Genomic DNA, 14,858 nt, shown 5'->3' with positions numbered 1-14,858 from the left:
TGTCCCTGACTTCCCTCGTCAACCATGGATGCCTCGTCCTCCCCTTAGCATGAATTTCTGTTGTGCCTCCCGAATAATCCCCCAAAACACCCGCCATTGCTGTTCCACTGTCTTCCCTGCTAGGCTCCCTTGTCTTTGTAGTTACCCTTATTTAATTGTAATAACGTTACATCTGATTCCAGCTTCTCCCTCTCAAACTGCAGCGTAAATTCTATCCTATTGTGGCCACTGTTCCCTAAGGGTTCCTTCACCTTAAGTTCTCTAATCAAGTCTGCCTCATTACACATCACCAAATCCAGAATTGCCTGTTCCCCAGTGGGCTCTGTCACAAGCTGCTCCAAAAAACAACTCTTAGACATTCCACAAATTCCTTTTCTTGGGATCCCAGAAGCCTGTCCACTAATTTCACCCATCAAGATGTGTATCTCTGCAGTGATGGAGGGTGGAGATGGCAGCTGTGACACATCGATGGTGGTGTCCTCAGAGCTCTCCTCCAATGTGTTCTCTTGGAAGGTGGGAGAGGGGGGGGGGGTGCACCATGGATGGTCCGGCAGCATCAGGTGGGTATCCTGTGAAAGAATGGGCACATGGTCAATGAGAGGGAAGGACCATTATGTCTGACATGTACAACTGACATGCGACAGGTCATCTGGGTGAAGGGGTAGTGGATCTTCACCTCTGCGGCGCAGGCCAACCTAGATGTCAGTGACCGTGCTGTCCTCGCTCACTCCTGCAGCCTGCAGGGTCCCTTCTTCATAGAGAATGAGGACTCTGATGCCCAGCATCCTGCCGCCCATCTGCGCCCATGCCCGTCGATTGTGGGCTAACTTCTCCTGCGGGGACAGAGAGAGGGGCATTGTGAACCACATTCTTCATGCATCACCGGGGAGGCTATGGTGGCAGACAGGTGTGGGCACCACTGCTGGGCATGGGTGGGTTGTGCTGGTGAGTGCCAGGATATGCTGGGCACAGGTGCGGTATCGTGCTGGGGGGCTGGCGGTGCCAGCCACCGGCTCGGTGTGGGGTGGTGAGGTCTGGGAGTGGCGGGAGGGACCGGTGCCAGGGGTCCAATGCCAACTCACTTATGCGGCCTCAGTGGAGGATGCTGAGCTTCTTATGGCACTGGATGGCGGTCCTCCATGTAAAACAGTCCTCGCGCTGACAACTTTTGCAACTGCCTCCGGGCGGTACCGGCTGACGTGGCTGATCCTCCGACCAACGCAGGGAAAAAGGGTGTCCTGTTGTGACTCCACCACGTCCAACAGTCGGGCCAAGTCGTCAGCCAGGTCGGTTGATCTGCGCGGTGACATGACTGCGTGCTGTCTGGGGTTTGCTCGGAGGGAGAGGTTTAAGAACTGCTCTCCCTTGGTAGCGGGGAGCCGCCAGGCGAGTTCCAATCAGCTGGCGGGACATCCATTTCTGCCGTGAGGCTTGTGGGGGATCATTACCAGCCCGGATTGATGTTAGATACCAGTCGGGGTCTCGGCAGGACAGCCATCGGAAAGCACCGGCAAATCATTCTCGCTACTGCCCCAGTTCTTCTCCATTAGATCGTGCCTGGGATCATTTATGTTCACATAAGTAAGCAGAAAGGGGCTCAGTGGACTGTTTCATCTGAAAGACAGCGGCTAGATGGCGGGATTCTCTGTGCGTCGGCAGCACACCCACACCCGGGGACTTCCCAACGGCGTGGGACTGCCCACAATGGGAAACCCCATTGGCCGGCTGGCGGGATGGAGAATCCTGCCCGGCATCTCTGACAATACAACAGACCCTTGATACTGTCGGCCTAGATTCTGTGTTCAAATCTCCACCGCAGTTACGATGGAAGATCTAACGCCTCATAGAATTACTGCACAGAAACAGGGCAGTTCAGTCCATTCGGCCTGTGCTCCACATGAGCCTCCTACTAGTCTACTTACCTTCATCACACCTAATGGACACAGCCTATCCTTTTCTGGATCATGTACTTATTCAGCTTCCATTTAAATGCACGCATTTTCCTCACACACTCCATGTCCTAACTCCTCTTCAATCAGCACGTGCTTCATTATTGTTAATATTCATTACGAATGAGGTCAGAGGTGGACATCCTGTGCCCTGGGGCCGCATGCGGCTCATCTGTGTTCTGAGTGTGGCCCATGAGACATTTTTGTTGACCGTTGCCCATGTTCCGGGTCACCACATTCCGCTGATTTCCGTCCGTGTAATTTTTCTTCCTATCAGTCTGACTGAAATGATTTGCACGTAAAGCGAGTGAAGTGAGGTGAGTGCTGATTGCTCACAACATTGACTGTGAGAACCGTGTGCTCCCTCTGCGTCCAAAGTGTAAATATTTATTTTGTTTTCACCATTTGAGGTTGATGACTGTTCTATTAATATATAAATGATTAAGTAAATTCTCCAACTAGTTATGAAATATTCAACATGGATTACACCTTAATCTTATTGTGGGGTTACGAATAGTGAACAAGCACAATTGGATTGGATTGGATTGGATTTTGTTTGTTGTCATATGTACCAAGGTACAGTGAAAAGTATTTTTCTGTGAGCAGCTCAAACAGATCATTTAGTACATGAAAATAAAATTAAAATAAAATACATAATAGGGCAACATAGGTACACAATGTAAATACAGTGACGTTTAAGGGGCATCTTGACAAATACATGAATAGGATGGGAATAGAGGGATACGGACCCAGGAAGTGTAGAAGATTGTAGTTTAGTCGGGCAGCATGGTCGGCACGGGCTTGGAGAGCCGAAGGGCCTGTTCCTGTGCTGTACTTTTCTTTGTTCTTTGTTAAATACATGAACACCGGCATCGGATGAAGCATACATGGGTGTATTATTAATGAGGTCAGTCCATTAGAGGGTTGTTTAGGAGTCTGGTAATAGCGGGGAAGAGGATGTTTTTGAGTCTGTTCGTGCGTGTTCTCAGACTTTTGTATCTTCTGCACGATGGAAGAAGTTGGAAGAGTGAGTAAGCCGGGTGGGAGGGGTCCTTGATTATGCTGCCCACTTTCCCCAGGCAGTGAGAGGTGTAGATGGATGGGAGGCAGGTTTGTATGATAGACTGGGCTGTGTTCATGACGCTCTGAAGTTTCTTGCGGTCTTGGGCTGAGCAGTTGCCATTCCAGGCTGTGATGCAGCCTGAAAGGATGCTTTCTATGGTGCACCTATAAAAATTGGTAAGAGCCAGGGACTCCCAGCTGGAGGGGGACATACTGAATTTCCTTAGTTTCCTGAGGAAGTATGGGTGCTGTTGCGCTTTCTTGGTTGTAGTGTCGACGTGGGTGGACCAGGACAGATTGTAGGAATTTGAAGCTGTCAACCATCTCCATCTCAGCCCTGTTGATGCTGACAGGGGTGGGTACAATACTTTGCTTCTGAAGTCAATGACCAGCTCTTTAGTTTTACATAAGAACATAAGAACTAGGAGCAGGAGTAGGCCATTTGGCCCCTCGAGCCTGCTCCGCCATTCAATGAGGTCATGGCTGATCTTTTGTGGACTCAGCTCCACTTTCCGGCCCGAATACCATAACCCATCCCCTTTATTCTTCAAAAAACTATCTATCTTTATCTTAAAAACATTTAATGAAGGAGCCTCAATTGCTTCACTGGGCAAGGAATTCCATAGATTCACAGCCCTTTGGGTGAAGAGGTTCCTCCTAAACTCAATCCTAAATCTACTTCCCCTTATTTTGAGCTATGCCCCCTATTTCTGCTTTCACCCGCCAGTGGAAACAACCTGCCCGCATCTATCCTATCTATTCCCTTCATAATTTCATATGTTTCTATAAGATCCCCCCTCATCCTTCTAAATTCCAATGAGTACAGTCCCAGTCTACTTAACCTCCCCTCGTACTCCAACCCCTTCAGCTCTGGGATTAACATGGTGAATCTCCTCTGCACACCCTCCAGTGCCAGTACTTCCTTTCTCAAGTAAGGAGACCAAAACCGAACACAATACTCCAGGTGTGGCCTCACTAACACCTTATACAATTGCAGCATAACCTCCCTAGTCTTAAACTCCATCCCTCTAGCAATGAAGGACAAAATTCCATTTGCCTTCTTAATCACCAGTTGCACCTGTAAACCAACTTTTTGCGACTCATGCACTAGCACACCCAGGTCTCGCTGCACAGCAGCATGTTTTAATATTTTATCATTTAAATAATAATCCCTTTTGCTGTTATTCCTACCTAAATGGATAACCTTACATTTGGCAACATTGTATTCCATCTGCCAGACCCTAGCCCATTCACTTAGCTTATCCAAATCCCTCTGCAGACTTCCAGTATCCTCTGCACTTTTTGCTTTACCACTCATCTTAGTGTCGCCTGCAAACTTGGACACATTGCCCTTGGTCCCCAACTCCAAATCATCTATGTAAATTATGAACAATTGTGGGCCCAACACTGATCCCTGAGGGACACCACTAGCTACTGATTGCCAACCAGAGAAACACCCATTAATCCCCACTCTTTGCTTTCTATTAATTAACCAATCCTCTATCCATGCTACTACTTTCCCCTTAATGCCATGCATCTTTAACTTATGCAGCAACCTTTTGTGTGGCACCTTGTCAAAGGCTTTCTGGAAATCCAGATATACCACATCCATTGGCTCCCTGTTATCTACCGCACTGGTAATGTCCTCAAAAAATTCCACTAAATTAGGTAGGCACGACCTGCCCTTTATGAACCCATGTTGAGTCTGCCCAATGGGACAATTTCCATCCAGATGCCTCGCTATTTCTTCCTTGATGATAGATTCCAGCATCTTCCCTACTACGGAGGTTAAGCTCACTGGCCTATAATTACCTGCTTTCTGCCTACCTCCTTTTTTAAACAGTGGTGTCACGTTTGCTAATTTCCAATCCGCCGGGACCACCCCAGAGTCTAGTGAATCTTGGTAAATTATCACTAGTGCATTTGCAATTTCCCTAGCCATCTCTTTTAGCACTCTGTGATGCATTCCATCAGGGCCAGGAGACTTGTCTACCTTTAGCCCCATTAGCTTGCCCATCACTACCTCCTTAGTGATAACAATCCTCTCAAGGTCCTCACCTGTCATAGCCTCATTTCCATCAGTCACTGGCATGTTATTTGTGTCTTCCACTGTGAAGACCGACCCAAAAAACCTGTTCAGTTCCTCAGCCATTTCCTCATCTCCCATTATTAAATCTCCCATCTCATCCTCGAAAGGACTAATATTTACCTTCGCCACTCTTTTTTGTTTTATATATTTGTAGAAACTTTTGCTGGCATTAAGGGATAGATTTCAATTTTGCTGCCCACTGAGAATAATGAGGGCCACTTATGCGGCCACTCACTGGCTGGGGTTACCCATCACTGAATTAAATGCCATCTCAATGGGGTACCGCAAAGAGAACTGGACCTACGGGCTCAATGAATTCTTTCTTTCCTCTGTTTTTCTATCAGGTGTTGCATCGTGGTTAAGGGTTGTTATCAAATCCCACTATGACCTGAGCCCAAACTGACACCGACACAGATTAAGAATATTGTTGATCAATGTGCACCATCACAATAATTGCACCAAATGGGGCTGAATTTCAATGAAGGCATTTTGTGAGGTGCAAATCTGTTGCAATTTACACCATTGGACGTCTATCAGGGGGAAAGGATGCGTTTGAGGAAAGCCTTTTTAATATGTGATCAAAACACAGAACAATTGTGATTAGTTTTAGATCTGATATCAATCTTCCATCCCTCACCCACAAAGGTGTTGGGGGCGCTGACCCTGAGTCTGTTGCCTCCTCCCGGGGTGGTTCCAGAGCCCGGGAAAGCGAGCAGAGTGCCTGGGGAGGGGAAGGTGGGAAACGCCGAGGCAGAGGCAGGACTGAAGCGAAAGACACGCCCACCTCGTCCGGGAAAACCTCCTCACACACTTTCACTTGCAATAAACTTCCACACGTCCCAGCATGGAGCTCAGAGTTAACGCGGGCATTTAACCATTGTGTCCTCCTGTTTTAAAATTCATTCAGATTTCGCTGTCTGGGCGCCTGTATTTAAACAGGAACAAGTTAGCAATGATTCTCAGTGGGTGTTTGTTCTGTTTGTTGTATTTTTCCCATATCCAAGGACACATGGCATTGCCCAGGGACAGGCTGCTGGGTTTGTCCCACAGGGACAGGTCTCTGTGCCATTTAGTTGCCAGCGACCCTTCAGCCCGCTCTTTGAGCTTCCTAGCCCAGCTCGGAGGTTTCCACAATGGGATGGTCCTCTTCCAGACCAGCTGGAGCTGGCAGGGTCACCTGGAGCAGTGCATCACCTGGGAGGAGGAGAGGATCACCCGCGCTTACCTGGCCTTTTGCCTTGAGAAGTGGACCAAGCCAGGGGCCAGGGGCACCTTCCTGACAGCATGGGACTCCCAGCTGGAGGGGGACATGCGGCACCTGGAGGAGTGGGGGCTCAACTGCTCCAGTCCACTCGCCTCAACTGCTGCCCCTGGCCTCTGGGGGAACAGCCCCGCCTCTGCAGGCCGGCTGCACAGGGCTAGGAGGAGTGCTTCACCTGCCCCTGTGGGCAATCTCTACACCGGCACCAGATCCTGGTTCCTCCCGGATCCCACCGCTGCTGCTGATCAGCTCACAGGAGCCAGGCGGAGCCGGCGAGGCTGGACCTTACCCGGGACCATTTGGTGCGGGGCGGGAGACTCTGCTGAAAACTTCACTGATTTAGGTAAGAGGAGAGATTTCATACCATTTTTTTTTTAAATCTAAAAATCGCAGAATCAGGAAATCTACGTCATTGAGAAAATCTACCAGTGACAGTTTAGATAAACATAAATTAAAGAGGTATTGTCTTTATGCAAAAGTTCATTTGAATTTGGTTCAATATCATAACACGAGCAGAAAGTTACACCATAAGCTTCCATTGATACTTGCCTTTCATTAAAACCGACTTGGCAAATGGAAGTTGCCAGGGAAGGGAGAGATTAACGGGGAATGACCAAAGTCTGGCCAAGCAGAAAGATTTCATAGAATCATCGAATTTACAGTGCAGAAGGAGGCCATTCAGCCCATCGAGCCTGCACCGGCTCTTGGAAAGAGCACCCCATTTAAGCCCATGCCTCCACCCCATCCCCATAACCCAGTAACCCCACCTAACCTTTTTTATTATAATAATAATCTTTATTGTCACAAGTAGGCTTACATTAACACTGCAATGGACATAGTACATTTAAACAACTCAGCATTATCACACTTCACACATGTTCCAGGACAGGGGCCAGTGTCAGTTAATGATGGAAGATTGAGAGACAATACATGACCAGTCTACAAGTTGATGTGCTTTGGGCAGCATGGTGGCACAGTGGTTAGCACTGCTGCCTCACGGCGCCGAGGTCCCAGGTTCGGTTCCGGCTCTTGGTCACTGTCCATGTGGAGTTTGCACATTCTCCCCATGTTTGCGTGGGTTTCGCCCCCACAACCCAAAGATGCGCAGGTAGTTGGATTGGCCACGCTAAATTGCCCCTTAATTGGAAAAAAATGAATTGGGTACTCTAAACTTATCAAAACAAAGTTGCTAGGCTTTGGATAAATTGGAGTATGTGGAGGAAGGGAAAATCTTGGAATAAGCTGGAGGTGACAAATGATGAAAAAGGCCTTCAGGGGAAGGATGGCACAGATAGAAACAGGTGGTGTTGGTGATGATTGGATGTGGGGTTTAAAGCTCAGTTCAGTATCAGGGATTCACACTGCCTCAGCCTCAGTGAATGGTTGGGAAGGAGGTTGAAATCAGTGCTTGGAGGAGCATGGGTTAATAAAGGACAACCAGCATAGATTTGTTGCAGGCAACTCGTGTCAGAATAATCTGACTGAAATCCTTAACAGAGATGATTGATTGATAACGGTACTGCAATAGCTGTGTACGGTAGCACAGTGGTTAGCACTGTTGCTTCACAGCGCTAGGGTCCCAGGTTCGATTCCCGCTTGGGTCACTGTCTGTGCGGAGTCTGCACGTTCTCCCGTGTCTGCGTGGGTTTCCTCCGGGTGCTCCAGTTTCTTCCCACAAGTCCCGAAAGACGTGCTGTTAGGTGAATTGGACATTCTGAATTCTCCCTCGGTGTACCTGAACAGGCGCCGGAGTGTGGCGACTGGGGGATTTTCACAGTAACTTCATTGCGCTGTTAATGTAAGCCTATTTATGACACTAATAAAGATAATTATTATTATATAAACTTTCACAATGTATTTGATAAAGTACCTCATGATATATTTATTCAGAAAACCTTTGAGAATAAATCTGGGTACAAAATTGATGATGAAAAGGGTTCAGAGAGCAATGAATGGAGGAGGGAAGGAAGGGGTCTCTGGTGTCTCTGAGGGCTCGTTGTGGTGATCTTTGCTGTTCATGTTATTTACAAATGATTTGAATTTGGGTACGACCGCTTTTGTGCTGTAAGATTCGATGATTTTAAGGGAGCAAAGTTTGGGGCAGCACAATAGTTAGCACTGCTGCCTCACAGCTCCAGGACCCGGGTTCAATCCGGCCTTGGTGACTGTGTCGAGTTTGCAGTTTCTCCCCGTGTCTGCGTGGATTTCCTCCGGGTGCTCCGGTTTTCTCCCACAGTCCAAACATGTGACATGCTAAATTCCCCCTGAGTGTCCAAAAGGTTAGGTGGGGTTACTGGGTTACGAGATAGGGTGAGGTCTAGGTAGGGTGCTCCATCAGAGGGTCGCTACAGACTCGATGGGCTGAATGGCCTTCTTCTTCACTGTAGGAATTCTATGATTATGGCGGGTCTGAAAACTTCCCCAATATTGTGGCTCATTCATAACTTTATATTGAATACATTACAGCAAAAATTTCCATTCACTTAGTTACTTTAGTGTATAAAATGTCTAAAGGCAATTATTTAGGTGAGAAAAACATTATTGTATCACTTGCACATGACATCATAGTCACACCAATGATGCATTTTATTTCTGCCTCGTCTCCATCCCCAAACAATCAGAAAATGATCTTGTGAAGAGAATGACCCTTTTCTATTAGGACCAGGGAGGAGGAACGTGCAGCTTGAGTTCAGTTTCTTTGACAGACGATCATTTAGCAAATTCAACAAAAAAAGCATTTTTTTTAGTTCTTAAACTGAAGTGATCTATTTAATACAGATTATAGAAGAAATAATGTTTCACTTTGTGAGCCACACCCTGTCTGATATGGTTGACAATTCATGTGTGTTCCTGCAATGTGATTTGCTGCGGTGACTATATGCAGGAAGTTGAAACAAACACTCTTGTGCATTAAGGAGTTAAATTCTGTGATGTGAACAGACCCTGACTGTCATATCTGGAGGTAGTTAGTTCCTCCTGCCTGTTTTTAACAACTACCCTCAGTGGGGTAACTGGCCCACAAGACCATCCTACACAGGTGAGGCCAGACACAGTGTCAACAAGGTTGTCACAGCCAAGCTGAATGCTGTCTTCACCCAAATTCCACACGCATGCCTGAGCTGGAAGGGGCACAAGATCCTGAATTATTTCAGTATTTTCTGCTTTTCAAGTTTCCATGATATTTGGTGTTTGTGCTAGACGGGGCACTGGTTGGTGATCAGGAGTGCGAATTATAGAATTTCACAGCATCGGAGAGCATTTAGCATACTATTCCTTAAAATGCATTGGATTGGATTGATTTATTGTCATGTGTACCGAGGTAAAGGGAAAAGTATTTTTCTGCGAGCAGCTCAACAGATCATTAAGTACATTGTTGGGGACCCACTGGGCATAATAAGAGCAATGCAGACAAGGCCCGCCCGCTAATCCAATCCACAGTTTTTCCCCTGTCAACAGAGGCCCGCCAGGCCTTCAGCCGCATCAAAGCGGACATCGCAAAAGCCACGATGCGCGCCATCGACGAATCCCTCCCCTTCCAAGTCGAGAGCGACGCGCCCGACGTAGCTCTGGCAGCCACCCTCAACCAAGCGGGCAGACCCGTGGCCTTCTTCTCACACATCCTCCACGCTTCAGAAATCTGCCATTCCTCAGTTGAAAAGGAGCCCCAGGCCATAGTAGAAGCTGTGTGGCATTGGAGGCATTACCTGGCCGGAAGGAGATTCACTCTCCTCACTGACCAACGGTCGATGGCCTTCATGTTCGATAATGCACAGCGGGGCAGGATAAAGAACGACAAGATCTTATGGTGGAGGATCGAACTCTCCACCTACAACTATGAGATCTTATATCATCCCGGGAAGCTAAACGAGCATCCTGATGCCTTATCCCGCGGCACATGTGCCAACGCACAAGTGGACCGCCTCCGAGCGCTCCACGAGGACCTCTGCCACCCGGGGGTCACTCAATTCTTCCATTTTATTAAAACCCGCAACCTGCCCTACTCCATCGAGGAGGTCAGGACAGCCACCAGGAACTGCCAAATCTGCGCGGAGTGCAAGCCACACTTCTACAGGCCAGAGAAAGCGCACCTGATAAAGGCTTCCCGTCCCTTTGAACACCTCAGTATGGACTTCAAAGGGCCCCTCCCCTCCACCGACCGCAACCCGTACTTCCTGAACGTGATTGACGAGTACTCCTGGTTCCCATTCGCCATTCCCTGCCCCGACATGACCGCAGCCTCCGTCATAAAAGCCCTCCACAGTATCTTTACTCTGTTCGGTTTCCCCGCTTACGGGGATAGCGATAGGGGGTCCTCCTTTATGAGCGATGAACTGCATCTATTCCTGCTCAGCAAGGGCATCGCCTCGAGCAGGGCAACAAGTTACAACCCCCGGGGAAACGGACAGGTATAGAGGGAGAACGGAACGGTTTGGAAGACCGTTCTTCTGGCCCTACGGTCCAGGAATCTCCCAATCTCCCGCTGGCAGGAGGTCCTCCCTGATGCCCTCCACTACATCCAGTCACTGCTGTGTACCACGACCAACCAAACACCTCACGAACATCTCCTTGTCTTCCCTAGGAAGTCCTCCTCCGGGACCTCGCTCCCAACCTGGCTGGCAGCTCCTGGATCCATCCTTCTCCGCAAACATGTGCGGGCGCACAAGTCGGACCCATTGGTCGAGAGGGTTCATCTCCTCCAAGCTAACCCTCAGTACGCCTACGTGGCGTACCCCGACAGCCGACAGGATACAGTCTCCCTATGGGACCTGGCGCCCGCTGGATCCCCACACACACCCCCACCACCAATCCCACCCTCCCTCCCACTAGCGCACCCCACAGCCGCCCCCTTCCCAGGTGGATCGGTCCTCCCACCGGTCCCATCTAGGGGTGATGAAGCTGCCGAAGAAGCCGAAGCGACACTCCCGGAGCCACAGATGCCCGAGCCGGCGCCTGCATCACCACTGAAGCTACGACGGTCACAGAGGACGACGAGGGCCCCAGATCGACTAATTGCTTCATTCTGAACTGTAAATAAATGTTGTAAATAGTTGCGATGTAACGAGGCAAAACCACTGTACTGATGTATACCGGGTACCTCCATAACCTTAACCTCTACCACTGTGTAATGTGAGGCCAACAGCCCCGTCGGACTCTTTTTTTTAACAGGGGGTGAATGTGGTAGTCGGTATTAGAGGTATTACGGTACCCTGTATTGCTGTAAGACCATTGGTGTAGGAGGTACTGTTTTCATTGGTTAAGCCTGCCTGCTGGTTCTGCCCAGTAAGGCGGAGTATAAGAGCCCCTGTCGCCCCAGCAGCTGCCTTCTGTACCTGCGCTGCTGGGGGAAACATCTAGTGAAAAAAGCCTTCAATTGTATCCAATCTCGCTTCTGGAGTTATTGATCGAGCATCACATAGATAGGATGCAGAGCTGGGCTGAGAAGTGGCAGATGGAGTTTAACCCTGAAAAGTGTGAGGTTGTCCATTTTGGAAGGACAAATATGAATGCGGAATACAGAGTTAACAGTAGGATTCTTGGCACTGTGGAGGAGCAGAGAGATCTTGGGGTCTATGTTCATAGATCTTTGAAAGTTGCCACTTGAGTGAATAGAGCTGTGAAGAAGGCCTATGGTGTGCTAGCATTCATTCGCAGAGGGATTGAGCAGGGGCTGTTTAGCACAGGGCTAAATCGCTGGCTTTGAAAGCAGACCAAGGCAGGCCAGCAGCATGGTTCAATTCCCGTAACAGCCTCCCTGAACAGGCACTGGAATGTGGCTACTAGGGGCTTTTCACAGTAACTTCATTGAAGCCTACTTGTGACAATAAGAGCCGTGAGGTGATGATACAGCTGTACAAAACGTTGGAAAGGCCACATTTGGAGTACTGTGTACAGTTCTGGTTGCCTCATTTTAGGAAGGATGTGGCAGCTTTGGAAAAGGTGCAAAGGAGATTTACCAGGATGGAGAGTAGGACTTATGAGGAAAGGTTGAGGGTGCTAGGCCTTTACTCATTAGAATGGAGAAGGATGAGGGGCGACTTGATAGAGGTTTATAAGATGATCAGGGGACTAGATAGAGTAGACAGTCAGAGACTTTTTCCCCGGGTGGAACAAACCATTACAAGAGGACATAAATTTAAGGTGAATGGTGGAAGATATAGGGGGAATGTCAGAGGTAGGTTCTTTACCCAGAGAGTAGTGGGGGCATGGAATGCACTGCCTGTGGAAGTAGTTGAGTCGGAAACATTAGGGACCTTCAAGCGGCTATTGGGTAGGTACATGGATTACGGTAGAATGATGGGGTGTAGATGAATTTGTTCTTAATCTAGGACAAAAGTTTGGCACAACCCCGTGGGCCGAAGGGCCTGTTTTGTGCTGTATTTTTCTATGTTCTATGTTCTAAATTACCCTATAATCACAGCTTTAGCAGACATACTGCCTGTTTGTATTTGAACCCATGGATTTCAATAACATTACTACAACAAATATAAAATACAATATATAACTATTTCCTACATTCATCACAACACATTGATCTCACCAAAATTACCATAATTACAGAGATGTTTTACTTTGAAAGGAACACAATCCTAGATTCTTGCCCACGCACCATCTTTGCATTGCTGATCAAGATGGCATATCTATGCCCAATCTACCATGTCTTGATTTGCATTCATAGCCTTCGTCTGTAATTCTCATGTTAGTGAAAGTGGCTCCGAAGTTTTGAAGATGCAATAGAGGTTTTGCGATCACAGGTGACGAAAGGGAAAAGGCCTTACTTCTCCACAATGGAGATTAAAGTTTGGAAGATACCTTTGAGAAACTTACATCTGGGAAAATGAAAACAACTATGAATCAGCAGAAAATGCTGCAACAACCTTGTTCATTCCCAAGAAGCATGTCCTCCAACATTCTCAACAAGAAGGAAACAAGGCAATTGACCAATATTTTCACACAATTCAGGCAACTAGCAAACAAAGGTGACTTTGGTGATGTTGAACACGTTGAGCACAAACGATCAAAGGTTGTCTCTCTCGTTAACTGCAAAACACTCGAGAAAGACAGAAAGCTGCCAGAACTGTTGGAGTTAGCAAGATTGCCATCACGTTCAACGTCCAGAGTTACTGAAGTTGAGGCTGACAACAGTACCACACGCCTACGTTCAGCTCCAGTGAACGCTCTTCATCACTCATGTGCCAGGAAACCATCTGCAAAGAAGCAACAGCTGTCTCACAAACAGAGTTGCAACTTTCCCAAAGAATGTTTCCACTGTGGCGGTGTTTATCCAAGCCGATAGAATATCCTGCTGCTCATTAGCAGTGTAAAGCTTGTGGGAAACCCTACCATTTTGCTCGTGTTTGTCACTCAATAGAGAACTCACCCATGAAGACTAGTGCCACCAAAAGGATGCGATATTCACCTTCCGCAACAAAACGGTAAGAGATTGGAGCCAAGGTAGGGGTGGATGACCCTGAATATACTTTTGTGCCCTCTTTCAGACACAATAACCCGCGGCATGTGACTGTGACCATTGGTTGCTCGGAAGTTGACTGATGCTGTCATAGATGCAGAAATATCTGTCAATGTCATGGGAGATAAAACATTCAACAAACTTCTGGACTGCCCCATTCTCTGCAATCTTCCCATACAACAATGACAAATTACGGAAGGCTCTTGGGACTTTGTCTCATTCAAAAACACTTGAATGTCAAATCTGAAGAATGTGACACACTTATCAGTTTCCACAGAGCAACAAAACTGCACACATTTGTTACGCATGTGATGCCTACCAGCAATCAAATTGTATGATAACCACTTCACTGCTATCAGCAAATTGTTACTTGTAAGTTACATGTAGACAATAATATTCCCCTGTTATATGTCAATGTAGATGAATATCATTTCATGTCAGAAAGTAGACAGAGAAGGAACTTCAGCACCTATTTGACCGGAACATTATTGAGGAAGTTGGGGATGAACTTACTCCTTGGGTCACACCATTACAAGCCATCAAGAAACCCAAGAGTGGGACAAGATTAGAATCTGTGTTAATATGAAGTCACCACTAAACATATGAGAAAGACACTTGATAATGACACCCAATGATATCTTAGAGGACGTGAATGGTGCTAAGCACTTTGCTAAACTTGACCTTAATGCAGGATACCATCAAATTGAGGCATCTTGCAATACCCACCACTCACATCAGGCTTTTTCAATGCAAGATGTTCAACTTTGGAGTCAATTCAGCAGCTGAGGTATTGCAGCACATGCTTCCATCTGCACTGCAAGGATCTGAAAGCATGCTGAACATCAGTGATGGGATTCTCATCTACAGTCAGGCTAAAAGTCAACTCGAGATCTGCCCAAATGCAGGCCTACAATGTCTCAGTGTGTAACCTCACCTTGAACAAAGACAAGTGTCTCTCCAATGAAAGCTGAATTGTATTCTTCAGTCATGTGTTCAGTGGTGAAGGACCATCACCTGATCTACAGAAAG

General features: G+C 47.5%; 1 protein-coding gene across 2 annotated transcripts in view; it reads left to right on the top strand.

Annotated features, from left to right (window-relative positions):
* The first annotated feature begins 5,946 nt into the window (after positions 1–5,946).
* The window catches only part of pla2g3 (phospholipase A2 group III), a 240,643-nt gene continuing 231,731 nt past the window's right edge, over positions 5,947–14,858 (top strand). For both annotated transcript variants that reach the window (XM_072486308.1, XM_072486254.1), the window contains exon 1: positions 5,947–6,704. In XM_072486308.1, coding sequence (XP_072342409.1) covers positions 6,053–6,704 — 652 coding nt within the window. In that variant the 5' untranslated portion in view covers positions 5,947–6,052. The remainder of the gene's footprint in view (positions 6,705–14,858) is intronic.

This window comes from Scyliorhinus torazame, chromosome 1 (assembly GCF_047496885.1).
Source record: "Scyliorhinus torazame isolate Kashiwa2021f chromosome 1, sScyTor2.1, whole genome shotgun sequence".
Classification (NCBI taxonomy): Eukaryota; Metazoa; Chordata; class Chondrichthyes; order Carcharhiniformes; family Scyliorhinidae; genus Scyliorhinus; species Scyliorhinus torazame.
This window is presented reverse-complemented; position numbering and strand designations above follow the sequence as displayed.